The sequence below is a fragment of the Gossypium arboreum genome, chromosome 6, assembly GCF_025698485.1.
Source record: "Gossypium arboreum isolate Shixiya-1 chromosome 6, ASM2569848v2, whole genome shotgun sequence".
NCBI classification, from domain to species: domain Eukaryota; kingdom Viridiplantae; phylum Streptophyta; class Magnoliopsida; order Malvales; family Malvaceae; genus Gossypium; species Gossypium arboreum.
In genome coordinates this window covers 138,990,925-139,009,643 of record NC_069075.1, presented here as the reverse complement: position 1 = coordinate 139,009,643, position 18,719 = coordinate 138,990,925, and the positions used below count along the sequence as shown (strand labels likewise).

Here is an 18,719-nt window from a genome sequence, read left to right as displayed (position 1 = left end):
TCTTCGTTCTTTTGCCATTATAGTAAAATTATCTTTACCCGTGATTTTTTATCCTCTTTGGAAGGGTTTTTCTACGTTAAATTTGTGTGTTTAAGTTCTCAATTTATTCTGCTATTTTCTTGTTCGTTACTTAATCGGGTTAAAATCCTAACAAGTGGTATCAGAGCTAGTTCAATTTTCATAGATCAGCCAGTTCAGAGATGACAACGACAAGGTTTGAAATTGATAAGTTCGATGGTGAGACAAATTTCAATCTGTGGCAAGTTTGGATGATGGCAATTCTAGTTCAATCGGGCTTGAAAAAAGTTATTATCGGGAAAAAGCTTGAGAATCTAAATAAAACAGAATGGGAAGAGCTTGATGAAAAGGCTTTATCTGCAATCCAGTTGTGCCTCACGAATACGGTATTGCAGGAGGTATTGATGGAGAAGACCTCATCTGCGTTGTGGAAAATGTTAGAAACTCTTTATGCGACTAAGTCTCTGGCTAACGTTTAGTGTTGAAACAACATCTATTTACGTTTCGCATGAACGAATGTGAGCTTCTTAGAGATCACATCAGTCAATTCATTACTCTTTTAAATGATTTAAAGAATGTTGAGGTTCATATTAACGATGAAGATCATGCTATGCTATTGTTGTGCTCTTTACCCCCTTCATACAAGTCTTTCAGGGAGATCCTGATTTATGGCAGAGACAAACTCTCGTTCGAAGATGTGAAGGGTCATTTGTTGAGTAGAGACAAACTCGACAATGAGCTTCATTTGGATAGCAAGACAGATAGGCAAGCTTTAGTTTTGGTAGCATCAAAGAAACGAGATAAAAGGTGCCGCTATTGTAAAAAGTTAGGTCACGTTAAAGCAGATTGTTATAAACTGCGAAATAAAAAGCTGCTGAGAGTAACGAGGAAGATGTAGCTGGTGCTAATTTGGCCGATGAAAATGGAGATGATTTCTTGTTAGTGCCAACAAGTGATAACACCAAGCTCACGTCCGAGTGGATCCTAGATTCAGGATGTTCTTTCCACATATGTCCCAATAGAGAATGGTTCTCTACATACAGTTCGATTGAAGGTGGAGTTGTGCGCATGGGAAACGATTCATCTAGTAAGGTAATTGGTATTGGTACTGTTAAAATTAAGATGCACGATGGGACGATTAGGATACTCTCAGATGTCAGGTATGTACCTGATTTACGAAAGAATCTCATCTCCTTAAGTATTTTAGACTTGAAATGATGCAAAATCAACATCGAGTCGAGCGGTATTAAAGTATCTCGTGAAGCTCTCGTTTTGTTAAAAGGTAAAAGAACCGCGATCTTTATATTACGGAAGGTTATCGGTGACCGATGAAATCGAACATCCCTCGTCCGTTACGGAGTTGAAGTCAACTTGTTTGGAGCGGAGGCAACTTGGTCATAGGAGGGAAAAATGTATGACTGTTTCGTTGAAGAGAGGTTCTCTTTTGGATGCAGGTTTTGAAAAGTTAGGGCACTGTGTTCGTAAAAATCAGACCCGGGTTAGTTTTGATTTGGCAGTATACAAGTCGAAGGCTAGAAGTCTTTCAGTTTCTAAGTACAAATTCGACTCAGTTAATTCCCTGCATAGTTCAAGATAGGCTCGTGGCGGGCTTTGGTAAAGATGGCGTTGTGGAAATATAAGTCAATGTGGAGATTTGTTAAATATGACTCATATTTTCAGTCAAATTTGAAAAATAGTCTTTCAGTTAAACTCTGTTTACTTGTTTCAATCAAACACTGATTAGTTTAGATTATTTTATTATTATTTGATCTATGAAATTAGCCTATAAATAGGCTCTTTTACAACCTTAGAAAATACACCCATTAGAGATTAGAACTCATAACACATTTAGAGAATTTTGTGTTTACGTTTTGTGGGTTTTTTTTTGGGGGTTTTCGGGGTTTAGTTTTTATCTCCATCTTTTGTACTCTTCGTTCTTTTGCCATTATAGTAAAATTATATTTACTCGTGGTTTTTTATCCTCTTTGGAGGGGTTTTTCCACGTTAAATTTGTGTGTAATTTCTCAATTTATTCTGCTATTTTCTTGTTCGTTACTTAATCGGGTTAAAATCCTAACAAAGTGTCGATTGAATTTTAACTCGATTGGTATAGGTGTTGTTATCAATGCAAGAAGACATAGATTTGAGTGCGCTAAAGCTCATTATCCTTCTATTTGTGGGTTGAGGAGAGATTACGGATAATTTTAAGAATTGCGTTAAAAAGAACAAATATGACCAAAACTTATAAAAAAATTATTAAAAATAAATTCTCATCATTTTCTAAAAAAAAGAATAAGAAGGATAAGTTAATTTCTATATATAAATCTTTTAAATACATTATTTAAAAATAAAATGTATCACTTATATTTAGGAAAAAAAATAGGGGTTACAATAGTTCTTGAGTTATTCTAAGCAAGCTAAGTATATAAGCTCATGTTTGGATCAAAGATAAGTAAGGGTGAGCATTCAATTAGATTGAGTCAAATTGATAGAAAAAAAAATTTGAGTTGATGAGTTTTGTTTTATTATCTTAACTCGATTTGAAATTTTTTCGAATCGAATCGAGTGAAATGAAATTTGAGTCGAATCGAATCGATTGAAATCGTTCTAGTTGAATTAAAAAATTAAACATGTCAAATTAAAATCTTGTTACAATATAACTAACTTTATGTTAGAGCACATAAATTTGAAACTATATATATTTAAAACTTTTTCAAAACAAAATAAATATATATATATATATATATATATACATACTTTAGTATAATAAACTTGAATCACTAATTAACTTATTTATGTCCTAAAATTATTATTTTAGAAAATTTTAAAAATTTAACTTTCTTTATATATTCTTTTGATTTTTTAATTTATAATTTTAAAAATATAAATTTTAGAATTTTTATAAACATTTTGAATTTTAAAAACTATTTTATTTTTTTGTAATTTTTGTTGAGAGAGACCAATTTGTTCAAGTATCAATCATTATTGAATTTTTAAGTTATTCAAATTGTAAAATTTAACTAGACTTGAACTTAAACTCAAATAACTTGATTTGATAACTCAAAATTCTATTTTCTTTTTATTTATTCGAATTGAATCAAAATTTTCTCATCACTAAAATTTCTTCCTAACCCATAAATAGGAGGATAACGAGTTTTAACACACTCAAACCTATGTCCTCCTACATTAAAAATAAAACCCATCCAATTGAGCTAAAACTGAATTCGCTAAAATTATTTAACTTTCTTTTCGTTAACTAATAACAATACAAACAAAATAATATGCGATAATTTACTTTTTTTAACTTTTACCATTTTACTTTTCCTTGCTATTTTTAATCCAAATATATTTATAACACTTAGAATAAACAATTTATAAAATATAAATATATATTTTAACATAAAATAAATATAAATTAAATAATTAGAGATTAAACTTAAGATTTGTATATGATTATTAGGCTCAAAAATGAGTTTAGATAAAAAAAAGGCTCATTTAAAATATGAATTGAGCTCGGACTCAAATGTTCAAAGCTCATGTTGAATCTGTTTTCTAAATTTGCAATATATTATATTATGTTATGTTAGTTTTATATATTATGTGATTTAGAACACTAAAATTAGATCAATAACAATATATAATACTATAATGTAAACATTAAAAACATGTTAAGTTGACCACATATAAAAGTTTTACAATGAAAAATATTAAATTTTGAATTAAAATAATATAAAATATTTTCCAATGAAAATTAAAATTAATATGGATAAGCCTAAAATGGATTTATGTTAACCATTTACAAATATAGATAAGTTTTGACAAAATTCTAGACTCATGTTCGGGTCGAGCTTGGATAAGTATAAATAATATTAATATCATACTTGAACCCAACATAGAAACACCTCTAACACAACGTGTTGGTGAAATATTATGTAAAATTATATTTATAAAAAATTGATGTAAATAAAAACAAACGAGGCTTTGGAAACTATAGTCTCATCATGCGTAAATATATTTTTATATTTTTTGAGGTTGAATTGATTTTTCTAAATTATATATATAAAAAAGGACAAAAATATTTTAATTACTTTCCCATTGAATTGATTTTTGATTTACCCGTAACACTAATGTAGTCCGACACTTAAATATAATATAGATATAAATATAAATAAAGGGACGGATCTACTTACACCGGTATAAAATTTAAGTGGTTTTACACCATTCCATAGCTTTTTTATAATTATATTTTAACAATTCAATTGTCATATTTCATGCCCCATTCATGTAGATCATGTATGTCAAGTTTGGCATAAATTAAATTTTTTAACTATTTGTTTTATATAAAAAACTTAACCAGTAAATATATATATTAATATAGATAATATTTTGGACCGATATGATAAAAATATCAAATCAATTAAAAAACTTACCTGCATGTTAAGTCTAAATATTAATAGTATAAAAAGGTACAGAAAATAAAAATTCACTTAATTTTTACACTAGTGTAAAGTAAATCTCTTCCCTGTAAGTAAAGTTATGGATATATATTCAGAGCGATGATTAAAACTTCGATAAGATATTTAAATAATACATGTTCGAATCTTATCATCCTCGACCCTTTCTTTTTGTGGATTATAATAAGAAGCTAAAACCCTAACAACAATGTGATTAAAACAACTCGTATCTAAATTTTTAATTTTAATATTTTATAAAATTAATTAGTTGTGAATTTTTTAACTAATGTCTAATAATTAATAATTTAACTAATATTGTAAAATTTTAATACGTCGAAGGTGATAATTTAAATAATATTATTAAGACAATCATTAGTAAAATCTAAATTAATAATAAAATTAAAATTCTTTCGCCATATCTGAAATTAAATTAAAATCAATAAAATAAAATATTAATGTTAAATGGGTATAAATAATATTACTGTAATTTTAATTTTAAGGAAAATTCCAAAATCAATAAATACTATACGAGTGCAGGAAGGATTGACTGCTTCTACTTATTAATTATTAGGGTAAACTATCAAAATAGTATTTTTTGTTTACTTTAAGTTACATTTTAGTCATTTATGTTTGAAATGTTATGTTTTAGTCACTTAAGTTATCGCGTTGTAACATTTTAGCCACTAAGTTGTTAATTGATGTTAATGGTGTAACTGTAAGCTGGTGTGACACGTTAAATTATCATTTCAAACAAAAATTGCAGGTTAATTTATATAATCGATCTTCATATTTTTTTCGTTTTAAGCAATTTAATTTTTTTCTTTTATATTCATTTAACTTTCCTTTTTTTTCCACTGTCTTCTACTTCTCCCATTATTTTCTTCCCTTCTCCATTTCTTTTAAATTTTCTATATTTTCCATTTGTTAAAACTAATCCCTAAACTTTTATTTTTTGAACAATTTAAAATTTTCGAGTGAGACGAGCTTGTGGACTAGTTTTAACAAATGGAAAACATAGAAAAATTACGTTAAAAGAAATAAAGAAGGGAGGAAAACAGAGAGAGAAGCAGAAAATAGTGGAAAACAAGAGAAAAGTTAAAAGAACATAAAAGAAAAAAATTAAATCGCTCAAAATGAAAAAAATATAGGGACCAATTGTAGAATTTAACCTAAAATTTTCATTTGAAATGATGATTTAACGTGCTACTCCGACTTACCGTCACACCGTTGACGATAATTAACGGCTCAACAACTAAAATATAACATGAGGCAAACAAGAATGACTATTTTAGAAATTTACCCAAATTATTAGTATTATTATTATATTAGTAGTATTTATAAATTATTTAAATTATATAAAAACCAAATTGAAAAATTATAAATTTTAACACTTAATTATTATATAAAAAGACAAAAAACAAATTTAATTATATTAAAAGAATTCATTTAATTATATGATAAAATTGATAACATTATGTGAATCCAACATTTTGTAAAACAACATAGATTTTATTGTTGATTTATAATTGGATTTCACTATTTTTATATTAGTAGTGGAGTAAGCAGTAAGCATCAACAAAAACATATTTTGACTAGTGGACCACTGTAGTTTCATCATTTGGTTTTTCAAAAGGTTTAATTTTGTCCCCAGTCCCTGTATTTTTAGACAACATTTAGTCTTTTCCCAGAATTTTAGTTTCTCTTTTTATCTAATTTGAAAATTAAAATTCAATATTTTTAAATCAGACAAATAAAAGGGTAAATTACTGAAATTAGAAGTAGAAGTATTAAATTTTCAAAGTGAAAATTACTGAACTGGGACCAAATTAGACCCTTTTTAAAATTTTTTATTTTTGTAAAAAATTATCCCAAAATTATGAAATTAAATTATTACCATTGTTTATTCCACTAATCAACCACCTAAAATAATCTTATTTATAAACCGACCAAAATCTCAGCCGAGCTATACCAACACCAAAATAAACAAGAATTAAAATCCAAAATTAGAAGCCAAAAAAAAAAAAAAATCATAACTGACCGCTTTGGCTTTCTCTCACTAGCGGAAACCCAAAGAGAAACTGCAGAAAAACTGCCGAAAACGGGGAGTTTGAGGTTTTGATTTTTGATTCTCTGTAACTTTTCCATTTAATGGCGGTGCTTCCACATTGTTTCTCGCCTGCTTTGTTTTAGAGAAGAAAGGTTTTATTATTATTATTATTATTATTATTATTATTATGTAATTTTGTTTTATTTATTCTATTTAGGAGGGAAGAAAGAAAGAAAGAGAAGATGCAGTGGCCGTGGCGGAGGCGGAAAGTGGTGGTGGTGGTGGTGGTGCTGAGGAAGTTGCTAACGTGCGCTATATGTGTAATAGCTTTGATGGGATTGCTTTCTGTTCGCGTACACGTGTTTCCTTCTTCTAAAGTCTCCGACTTGACTGATCCTTACAAGCTCCCTACCGTCACTCAAGTAAGTATTATCTCTTTCTTTGATTTAGGGTTTCCTTTTTTTTTTTTTCATTTTCCTCTCCAAGCTTTAGTGTTCTTTCTTCCATAAAATAAAATTTATGTATGATGCTAATGTGGAAACTTATATATATATATATATATTTTCCGTGATTTGCATATTTATATAATTTGTTTTTTTTCTCCATTTCTGTAGCAGCATGAATTAAATTACCAGAAATTAAGTGCAGAGAAAAAGTGGACACAGGAGCTAACTCCGCCTCATTTATCGAAAGAGCAGGCTCCGCCTCATCTATCCAAAGCTCCTCTTTCGTCTCACAAGGTTTTCGTGTTCTTTTCATTTATTGGATAATTTTCTGTTTGGTTGCTGAGAAAAAAAGAGGAAAAAAGTTGTTGCTATACATTGGACTATCTCATTGACATTGTGACCTGTTTGATTTCTTTAATCCATTTGAAAGATAGTTGACTGGTTATTGACTTATTGGAAAGTAAATACCTAATCCCTTTCCGGGGAGTGTTTTGATTTTCTTACTGTTCGTTTAATTTGTTTGGTACCTTGTTGGTGTTGGGCGAGGATTGTGGTTCTAGTCAAGTAGGTAAAAGTATTGATGCAAAGTAGTCATGCATCTTTCATGTTTTTTCACTCCTTTAGATTTGACAGTTGAATGGTGCCAATGGAAGTCTGGATTTTGAGAAGTTGTGGAAGCAACCTTCTAATCGCGATTTCGTGCCTTGTGTGCAGCCCGGTTCTAATTATACGGGTTGGTTTGAATTTCTTTTTTGATGTGTCTACTAAGTACCTGTTTATTGATTTTTAATTTATGGTTTGTTTGCTCAGCCCCTGATGAGTCAAGAGGCTACCTTCTAGTTCATACAAATGGTGGGCTCAACCAAATGCGAGCTGGGGTCTGTATCTCTTTCCTTTTCATGGCTGAATTCTAGTTTGATGATATATATGTATGTGTATATATACATGGTGTCTATATCTGCTATATTTTGGTGTATATGGTTGGGTAAAATGAGACTTGTCATAACTTGGATTCGAAGAAACATAGTCTTCCATGAATGTTGTGGAACTACAATATTTGCATGCTTTTCCAATACTTCTTAACGTAAGCTTGATCTTACTTGGTTTCCTCTTTCTATAAAGATATTTTGAAGTTGTCTTCTTTTGTTTGTTGAAATTTGTCCAATTCTCCTAAAACTCACAATGGTTTCGGATACCTATGTATATGGTATGATACTGAATGATTAAATTGTTACTTGTGTTAAATTTTGCTGATAAAAATAGTGGAACCAGGGTACTATAGCCATTATATCAGTTTTTCTGAATTATTTAGCTGATCAGAGTCTCTTTCTTGAATTACAGATATGTGACATGGTTGCTGTAGCCCGTATAATAAATGCCACCCTTGTGGTTCCGGAGCTTGATAAACGATCATTTTGGCAAGATACAAGGTAGCCTCTCTTCTTCAAGTCATAATCTTTACAAAAATAGCACTACTTTCTATTTCTGACTGAGGTTTTTCTTTTGGTTGTGATGGATATACATTTTCTTCTTTGTTGATTTGCAGCAATTTCTCTGATGTTTTTGATGAGGACCATTTTATTAATGCTCTGGCTAATGATGTTAATGTCATAAAAAAGCTTCCTAAGGATTTGTCTTCTGCTACAAAAGTAGTTATGCATTTTAGAAGCTGGTCTGGTTTGGAGTACTACCGGGATGAAATAGCTAGTCTGTGGGAAGAATTTCAGGTTTGTTTGTTGAAGCTTTTGTTTTGATTATGCCAACTGGTATATTAATTCTTCCTGATTATGCTCATTTCTCCCTGTTTTTCCAGGTTATTCGAGCAGCTAAATCTGATTCTCGCCTAGCAAACAACCATCTGCCTCCTGACATACAAAAGCTTCGTTGTCGTGCTTGCTACGAAGCACTTCGTTTTTCCCCCAAAATTGAAGCAATGGGGAAAGTAATTACTTTTACCTAAATATCAATCTAATTCTTGGAGTCTTTTCTTTTGTTCCTATATTTGTCATACTTATTAAGTTGTTGACTATTGAAGTTGTTGGTTGATCGAATGAGAGCATATGGTCCTTTCATTGCGTTACATTTACGATATGAAAAAGACATGCTTGCTTTTAGTGGTTGCACACATGGTTTATCTGATGTTGAAGCTGAAGAGCTAAGGACAATCAGGTATAGCACTTAGCTACCTCTCTATATATGCACAGTGGAAGTTTGAAAAAGAGTTGTAAGATGAAGGAGAAGAGTATTGTTTTTTACTGTACACAATACTAGCTAGTCCTCTGTTTGGATTAGAGATCAACTCTTCGTTTTGCCACTTTCTTTCTGAATGTGCAGAGAAAACACTGCTTACTGGAAAATCAAGGACATTAATGCAACGGAACAGAGATCCAGAGGATATTGCCCCTTAACCCCAACAGAGGTCGGGATTTTTCTAACTGGTCTGGGATACCCATCAAACACCCCTATATACATTGCTGCTGGAGAGATATATGGGGGTGATACTCATATGGCTGATCTACGGTCTCGCTATCCCATTTTAATGAGCAAGGTAGGAATTAAGTCATTTCTCTTTGCTTGGTGTTAATTTGTACAATCCAACTCTGCTGTTGGTTTTTATTTGGATCACTTCTTTTCGGGTCAGTAGGGAGTAAACATAACATCAAAGATTTGCTACTTAATGTTCACGGAGATTGTGAAGTTTATTAATCAAATATTATTATAGTGAGACTGATTTTTAATGTTGTTTATACTGGTTCTTTTATCTAGTTAGTGAATAAGGACTAACATGGAGTTGTAATGTTGTCTTGTATCTTTTGGTATTTTGAAGGAAAAATTGGCTTCTGTTGAGGAGCTTGAACCATTCACCAACCATGCATCTCAAATGGCTGCACTCGATTACATTGTATCTGTGGAAAGTGATGTCTTCATTCCATCATACTCTGGAAACATGGCAAGAGCAGTTGAAGGGCACCGTCGATTTCTGGGACATAGGAAAACTATTTCTCCTGACAGGTGAGTCAAATTATTTTCTGGAACTCGTCTTATTTTAACTCATATATATGTATGATTTATATCCTAATTTTTTGTGGTTTACTGAAGTTCCTTTACTCTCTCCAGGAAAGCACTAGTCCGCCTATTTGACAAAATTGAAAAGGGGTTATTGATGGAAGGCAGAAAAGTTTCCAATCGAATCAGTGAAATACACAAAAAACTGTATGTTGCTTGTCCGAAAATTAATTAGATGTTGCTTAGAGAGTGACTTCGTTTTTATCATTCCTGCATGTACAACAGAAAATAGTTCCCTTTCAAGTTATCGTTTGTTTCATGGATTGTGTGCTACAGGCAAGGATCACCGAGGAGGAGAAGAGGTCCTGTATCAGGAACTAAGGGCATGGACAGGTTTCGTTCAGAAGAAGCATTTTATGTAAATCCGTTACCCGACTGCTTGTGCAAGAGGGTATCTGGGAATGTAAATGCATCTACTGCCAGTATGAGATGATAGATGAGATACATCACGAACAAATGCATTTTTGTCGAAGATCCCCAATCTCGTTGTGTAGTGGCACCTGGCTTACAGTAATGTTTATCGTCATCGATGAATCCGATATATTCATGGCTGGGGGGTTTCCACTGCAAGAATGGGGGACGCGGAAGTGTATATATTGTTGAGTTTTAGGAAATTGATTCCGATTCGACAGGGTATTTTCGCTAAAGGCTAAAATGAGGGGAAGGAAATTCACATGCTCTAGTGATGTTTAATTACTTTGGCTAGGATTCTGCAGTGCCATAGGGGGCATTTCATAATTTGTGCACATGATATTTGTACTACTGCTTAAAGAAATAATAATTAATGTGAACTCTTTCCATCTATTAATTTTCAATTATCTCCATTGCTTTTCTTGCATGTCTAATGTGATTCTTTCTTGTCGTTTACTTCAAGTGACGAATGGAATGATACCAATGACAACAGAACTTAGCTGGCCGCCTGCCCCTAGTGATGGCAATAGGGTAGGGTGGGGTGGGGCAGGTCGGATTTTTGCTCCACGAAGTCTTACCATTGCGTCTCAATTCTTACTCGACTCTTGACATAAAAGGACTTGCCCCGAACCAGCCCTTGAAATTTTACAGAGAACCCAACCTTAACTTGACTCAAGTTTTTCAATTATTTGATGACATCACGAAGATTTGCTTATTTGCACACATAAATAATTATCAAGGCTTTCATTCAATTAATATCACATAATGATTAGGTAGGTTATTTTTAAAAAAAAAAGAAATATTATTTTGAGCTTCTTTCTATCTTTTTATATTTTAATAAATTTAAAAGAATACATATGGATGATGAGATTTGAACTTAGAAACATCTTCATCTTCTTTATATTAATTTTATCATTTCAATTAAAGTCACATTCGACTTTTATTTTTATAATATTTGTTAGATAATGTTTTCATCCACATTATGAGTGTGTCCTGGGAAAGTTCTAAAATTAAAATTTAAGGGTTAAATCTAAATAATAAATATGATAATAGGTAATTTCATAAATGTCTTGAGACAAAGATAGATTTATCCTAAACCCAATTATTTTTAAAAACTAAACCGACCTGAAATATCTCAAACCTGATTTCAAAAAAGAAAATCAAATCTTATCAGATCGGATTGAATCGGAACTTGTCGGTTTCGGATTTTTTTTTTTAAGGTGATCCCTTCCCAGGCCCTAGACCAAGGGTATTACAATCTAATCCAAAGCTCTCTTGTTTGCTTAGGTTGTTTTCTGTTCTCTGACCCAAATATAGGAAAAAGGAAGCCCATGGCGGCAGCAGGTTCGTTTCTAATTTCAATGGCTTAACAAATACCACTAATTTGGGTCCATTAAACTATCCCATAGTCGAAACACACAAACAAAAGAATCAAGATTATGATAGATAAATAGATAGAGATAAGGATGATACAAAATCATCGATTCTATTGCATACTCCACACGTACTCGCTACTCTCACCCCCACCACCACCACCCTTGTCCCTTTCACATATCTGCTCTCTCTTGCTTCTGCCAAACAAAACTCTGTTACAAGGAAATTGGTTTAGCAATTAGGGAAGATGGAGGCAATGAGGGTGTCTTTCCTTTCAACCACACCTTCTTTAGTTTCTCTCGTCCCTGTATCTGACCCCTCCCTCAAGTCTCCCTCTATTGCTGCTACTAGATACCTCACTCGTCCTGTAAGTTCTTTTCTTTGAATTACATTCCCTTTGAAATGCTTACTAATGATCTGGGTTGTTTGAATTTTTAGTGTTTGACCCAGTGACTGCCTGCAACTCATTATTTCATGCACTGAAATTTTCAGGTTGCTATTCGTTGTAGTAATAATAATACCCAATCTGTTGATATTTGTGGTGAATATGGTTTTCATCGTAGAGATGTTCTTAAGTGCATTGGAGCATCCGTTGGCATGGTAAGCTGGAAGAAGATGATATTATGTAATTTACATTTGATATATGTGTGTTTTTAATTTACCTTTTTAAACTATTTAAGCTTTACATAGGTGGATATAGTGTGCCATAGTGTGAATCATGAACATGTACTTCCCCTTGAATTAGAATATAATGTGGTGATAAGTTTTTGCCAGTTTTGATCTTTCTTTTAGGAATTACTTGCAAGTTCAGGATCATGGGTTGAAATGGCAAGTGCTGCTGATTTGATACAACGAAGACAACGGTCCGAGTTTCTCTGTAAGTAACTCTTTACATACTAGTATAGTTTCACCTCTAAATTGACTATGATGCAACTATTATGCTAAATTGTATTCCAACATTTTTCTTCTGCAGCAAGTATTAAGGAAACCTTGGCTAAAGCTATGAAGGTATGCTTACATATCCTGTTTAGAGCCTCGAAAGTGAAGAATAGCATTAGTGTCCGTTGACATAATTTACGGTTTAGCATTGAATTTGTTGTGCTCGTAATGGTCATTTTGTTAAGGCTTAACACCTATTGTGCCCCCTGTACTATAGTGAAATTCTTATTTTGGTCCTTTTACTATTTTTTTATCACTCTGCCCCTACTTCTATTCTGTGCCCCTTGACTATTTTGGTTAAAATAAAATATGGTGTGGCTGTTTAAGCCAATCAAATGCAAACACTTGGACAATGGTAAAAGGGCTAAAGTGAGAATTTCACTATAGTACAGGGCCAAAGTGAGAATTTCATCGCAGTACATGGGCCAAAACAAGTATCAAGCCTATTGTCAAGGGGCGAATTTGCAAACACGTGGGATTTTTTTAAAATGAAAATGGTCAAGGGGCTAACATGATGGATGGAATGAAAGTAGATAGGGCAAAGTGACCAAAGAAATAGTAAAAGGGTTGAAGTGAAAATTTCACTATAGTACAGTGGCCAATAAACATGTATTAAACCTTTTGTTAATGTTATCTTTCAATCATTAATTTCAGGGAAACCCAGATCTTATCCCATCCATGCTAACTTTGGCATTGAATGATGCTATGACTTATGACAAGGTCAGATAAATGATTTTTGTTAAAAGGTTTTGGGAATTTTATATTATGTATCTTCTTTACTTCGCTATATATGAAATGAAATAAAAATATAGTAACTTCTGCTGCTTAAGTTTGTAGGCTACAAAATCTGGTGGCTCGAATGGATCAATTCATTTTAGGTATCTCATGTTTTTACACGCTGAATATAAGTTTGTGCTTAGGAACTATGTGATATATGCCAATTTGTTCTCCATTATAGATGTCTAAAATAAAACTAGAGGGGTTAATTATGCAAACAACCTACAAATGAAGTTTCTCACTTGAAGGCAAGTGATGTGTGCTGTTCTTAAGGTAGCCGTTTATTGTACTGAAACTAAGGTCGATATTGTTTTACTATTGAGCTGTTTCTATCTTTTAATATGTAGATGATAAAGGGATTTCCTTGACTTATCTAATGTATTGCCAACGAAAATGTTTTGCTAATAAACCTTCCTTAAGTGTGACTTGGAAGAATCGCTTGCTTTAGCATCTCATTCGTGTTTTAATTTCTTTTGTTTCTTATCTTTTTTCTTGCTTAAAGCTCAGAGTTAAGCCGACCTGAAAATAAAGGGCTTGCTGCTGCTATGAGTTTGTTAGATGAAGCTAAGAAGGAAATTGATTCTTATTCCAAGGGAGGACCTATCTCGTATGCGGATCTCATCCAATATGCAGGTGATATGTTGTAAATGTTTGATATTTCCAGTTTTGTTGTAGCTATCTAGCAATGAGTTTACAATTGTACAAGAAGCAGATAATTAGTACTCACCGACACGGCATTTTATTTCTTAACAGCTCAAGCTGCTGTCAAGTCTACTTTTCTGGCAGCTGCTATTCGCAAATGTGGTGGGAATGAAGATAAGGGACGTACACTATATGCAGCATATGGTTCGAGTGGGCAGGTATTTTCTTTTCTATTAGCTTATACATTTCTTTAAGCCAAAATTCTATCAGCTTGCATCTAATCCGTTACCGGTGTTTCCTCCTCAAGTTTGTAGTCTTAAATACTGTAAATGTGATTGAAGTTGGTACTTCACTATTATTGATACTGTTACTGTTATATTGTGCCTATAGTGGGGCTTGTTCGATAGGCAGTTCGGACGAAGTGATGCTGAAGAGCCAGACCCAGAGGGAAGAGTGCCTATTTGGGAGAAAGCAAGTGTGAAGGAAATGAAAGATAAGTTCAAAGAAATTGGCTTTGGTCCCCGTCAGGTAGTTCCTCATTTGTGTTTTCCGGTCACAATCATGCATGCACCCTAGTCAGAGTCTTTATTTTCCCTTCTTGGTTGATCAGCTTGCCGTGATGTCTGCATTCTTGGGTCCGGAACAAAGTGCTACAGAGGCTTTATTGGTCAATGATCCAGAAGTTACTCCTTGGGTTCAAAAATACCAACGGAGCCGAGAAACAGTGTCCCAGACAGATTATGAGGTTCGGTCATTATTTCTCCTTTTGTATTTCAATGTAGCAAGAGCTTAGTCCTTGCATGGTTGCCAAGTTTGATATAAGAAATCGTAATTACTTCCTGCTGAACATTAAACCTGGGTCTTGGTTTAAACTCGAGACTATGATTCTCCTGTTCCAGGTTGATCTGATAACCACACTCACGAAGCTAAGTTGCTTGGGGCAGCAAATCAATTATGAGGCATACACATATCCAGTCAAAAAGATTGAACTGAGCAAACTCAAATTATAGGCTGAGGAAGAAGAGAAAGCAACGTGATGTGGTATTAGCTTCGACAACGAGTTTTCCAAGTTGAATGTTCGTATCATCTCTTTAGCGTATTAAAAAGGAAGATATTTGTAACTATTAATCAATCAATACACACTTCAATTTCCATTTGAATGTTTATAACGCATTGTTGTTGCATTTTGTCAGCTTAATAAGTTCTTGGTCAATAGAAGTTTCATTCATAGAAACAGGTTTACAAGACAAAGCCCAATAGGCTAGAAAGAAAAGGAGCAATTCTGCTTGAATCTGATAAAGAGGAAGTGATGGTGGAAACACTCACCGGTCCAACATAATGCCTAAAGCTCCGTCAATGCCCGTTGCAATGAACACGTCTCTATTAACTTGATGCTATAAGTGTGAACGGCTCAAATTAAATCAGGCAATCCCATACAAGGACATACTGCACCATCGTCACAACGCGTAAACAATGGCCATGACACTCGCACTGAAGGAAGACAACCACCATGGCATTGGGGTGGCCAAGGATGATGCTAATGACAACTAGACTGAGGCCAACATATTATTATGTCAAAAAATGGAACAAATATAAAACGGAAAGGCCAAGAGGGGGAGAGGCCGAAGAGCTTTGAGCCTCGCATTCTCACCTCATCCACAACCAAAAACTGACCAACAAAGCCACCAGCAAAGAGGTCAAAAAGGCCAACGCAGAGACCAAGGTAATAAACAAACGAGAAGCGGTGAAATGGGGAAGGGGAGGGAAATGAAGGATCGTTGCCAGGAAGAGACGCCATCAGGGGACTGTCGATAATCTCATCGTTGGCAACAGAGGAAGAGGGGGACAAAGAAGGAAAACAAAGATTTTAAAGAAGAAACTGGAAGAGGAAGAGAGGAGAAAGAAGAGCAAAAGCAAGGGGAAGGGGAGGAGGATGAGTGAAAGAGAGTAAGAGAAGGAAGAGGAGGATGTTAAAATTAGGACTCGGAACATTGGATCTTAAGGTGCCGACATAGAGTATTAACCACTTGCTTCTTTAAGGCTATAATGAATCTAATTGTGTTTACAAAACTGTTATAGAGAGAATAATAATAAGGAACAGCCTCCAATAAGTGTTGGGTGTAATGATAAAGTACATTGCACTCTTAAAAGGAGAACATTGTTTTAAACCTTAGAGATAATGTTATATAAGAGGTAATCACGAACCTCGAACATAGAATATAAAAAACATATGTGTACCAAAAAGATAATAAGGAAAAGTCAATTCTAATGAATAATCTAAGAAATTAAATAAATAATTCAAATAAATTAAATTAATTTCAACTCATCTATTGCTTGCCTTGAAAAAATTATAATTATTGCAGATAGTAATCCATGCCATTTATTTCTCATTCATCCTTTTGACAATTCACTCAAAAGTTCTTTCATGCAATCCGTTCATTGGTATAATGAGTTAGCAGAGTGATTGAACAAACATATTTAATTAGGAAAAAAATAATTTGTAATTAAGTTTTAGCTTTTAATAGCAAGGATATTTAATGGAGTCAATCCACAAGTGTGGTAGTGAACTTCCCATTATATACTATTATAGAAGTTACTTATATCAAGCTTTAGTCCAATGGGCTTGTAATATGTGTTATCTTCATAGGATATTTATGATTCCTTAAAGTTAAATCCGTTCATTTAATTTGATCCCTCTTTTTATCTCATAGTCATTATCGTATCTTTCATAATCCATATAATTCTAATGAGAAGATACATTTTAATCTTATTATCAGGCTATGATCCCATTATTGTTATTGAAGTCATATCATGCATAAGACATGTACTCAAAATATCAACTTTTGACCCACTACCTTGAGAGCATAAACTTTCTATATATTAAACTATATGAGTCATACACATATGGGCATTCAATTACTAAGGATTTAGATAAGTCACAATATGAATGTCACAAGTGAATTAATCGATTGACAAATATAAGACTTATTCATCTTAAGTCCTGTTCAATGTATTGTTAATTTAGATAATCACATTTATGTCTCTATTTCTAAAAGTCAATCGAGCTTCGATAATCAACATAAATTATTTTTCCAATTGAATTTATAGACGACATAATAGTTCTAACATGAGTCATTTGCTTAATCCGATCTTATGATCTAAAGATAATTTAACTTACCTACTAATATAAATTATCTTCTTATATTACAATTCCAATATATAATGCAACTTAATCCTTAGTAATTGAAAAGTGTAATCAATTGGGCCCTTAATTCAAAAATAATAATCAAGTAGGCTTTTCGACAGACTGTTAAAATTCCTAACAAACCGTTAAGTGTTGGCGTGGTGGGTAACATGACGATTGACAAGAAAATTTTGATGATGTGTCGACTGATGTGGAAAAATGTTGATGTAGAGGGCTTAATTGATTTTTTTTATTAGTTTAAGAGGGCTTAATTTATTTTTTAATTATTTTAAAAGGGCTTAGTTGATTTTTAAGGATTATATAATTTTTTTCAAAATTTATAAAAATAATAAAAATTAGTAAATTTAAATTTTTATAACATTTAATAATTTTTAAAATTTTTTAATAAAAATTACTAATTTTTTTGCTTTTCCACACATGATGTCCTACATCATACTGTAAACTATCCTTATTAACGCACATTGATCATCTTTCAACCAAAACCATTACTCATCACCCGCCTTAAAACCACAAAATACTAAATCTATTATTTTTTCGAACCTTTACTTGCCATCTCATCCAAGTCTGTTACCCTCACACTACAAGCTCCCCATTAAAATCTAATCCAAACCTTCAATTTTTTAAAAAATCTATAATTTTCTTATATATATATTTACAATTTTTATACTTTCAATAAGTTTTATTAATTTCTATTGTTTTTATATACTTTTTATCATTTCTAATTTTTATAATATTTATTTAATATTTTCATTATTTCATAACATATTGATAATATTTTATAAAACTAAATAGTTTTATAATTTTAAAATTTTTATGATATTTAATAATTTTGGTAGATTTTCTATAATTTTCAAAAGTTTTATATTGTTTTAATAACTTTTAGCTAAAAGTTTATAATAAATTTAATATTTTCGTTTTTCATTTTAGTTAATTTTCTATAATTTCTTAAGAACTTTTATATAGTCCTTAAAAATTAATTAAGTATTTGTAAAATAATAAAAAAACTAATTAATCCCTTCACGCTAGCGCTTTTCCACGTTAGCCGCCGTGTCAACTGCTATGTCATTAAAATTTTCATTTCACCTGCCAAGTCACTTGCTATATCAACACTTAACAGTCCGTCAAGAGTTTTAACAGAAATGACAATGCAAAGGGTCCAATTGATTACACTTTTTAACCATGGGCCCGTTTGATTTTCGAATTATTTTCAAGGGGCTTTTTTAGTAGTCTAGCCTTCAAAAAACTAATCACATTCTTTAAATTTAGTTAAATATCTTATTTATAATAAGATTAAAATATGCCATAACTCTCTTTATTATTATTTTTAGGAGTTTAGTTTT

General features: G+C 32.2%; 2 protein-coding genes across 3 annotated transcripts; both read left to right on the top strand.

Annotated features, from left to right (window-relative positions):
• The first annotated feature begins 6,398 nt into the window (after positions 1–6,398).
• LOC108486594 (O-fucosyltransferase 7) lies at positions 6,399–10,846 on the top strand. Of its 2 annotated transcripts, none has more exons than XM_017790726.2 (13): positions 6,399–6,584; positions 6,737–6,941; positions 7,137–7,259; positions 7,599–7,698; positions 7,776–7,843; positions 8,307–8,395; positions 8,512–8,692; positions 8,779–8,907; positions 9,001–9,134; positions 9,300–9,513; positions 9,793–9,977; positions 10,083–10,178; positions 10,308–10,846. In XM_017790726.2, exons 2-13 carry the CDS (start codon positions 6,762–6,764, stop codon positions 10,462–10,464), a joined length of 1,656 nt encoding a protein of 551 aa, XP_017646215.1. In that variant the 5' UTR covers positions 6,399–6,584; positions 6,737–6,761; the 3' UTR covers positions 10,465–10,846. The 2 variants fall into 2 exon arrangements, with proteins under 2 accessions (XP_017646215.1, XP_017646213.1); XM_017790724.2 differs by having other exon boundaries at positions 6,403–6,584; positions 7,134–7,259.
• A 1,044-nt stretch (positions 10,847–11,890) lies between these two features.
• LOC108484207 (thylakoid lumenal 29 kDa protein, chloroplastic) lies at positions 11,891–15,408 on the top strand. Its single transcript, XM_017787912.2, has 11 exons — positions 11,891–12,183; positions 12,309–12,416; positions 12,609–12,693; positions 12,790–12,824; positions 13,410–13,475; positions 13,593–13,633; positions 14,035–14,165; positions 14,286–14,392; positions 14,565–14,702; positions 14,785–14,919; positions 15,074–15,408. The coding sequence occupies exons 1-11, from the start codon at positions 12,064–12,066 to the stop codon at positions 15,182–15,184; spliced, it is 1,077 nt and encodes a 358-aa protein (XP_017643401.1). The 5' UTR covers positions 11,891–12,063; the 3' UTR covers positions 15,185–15,408.
• Positions 15,409–18,719: the final 3,311 nt, after the last annotated feature.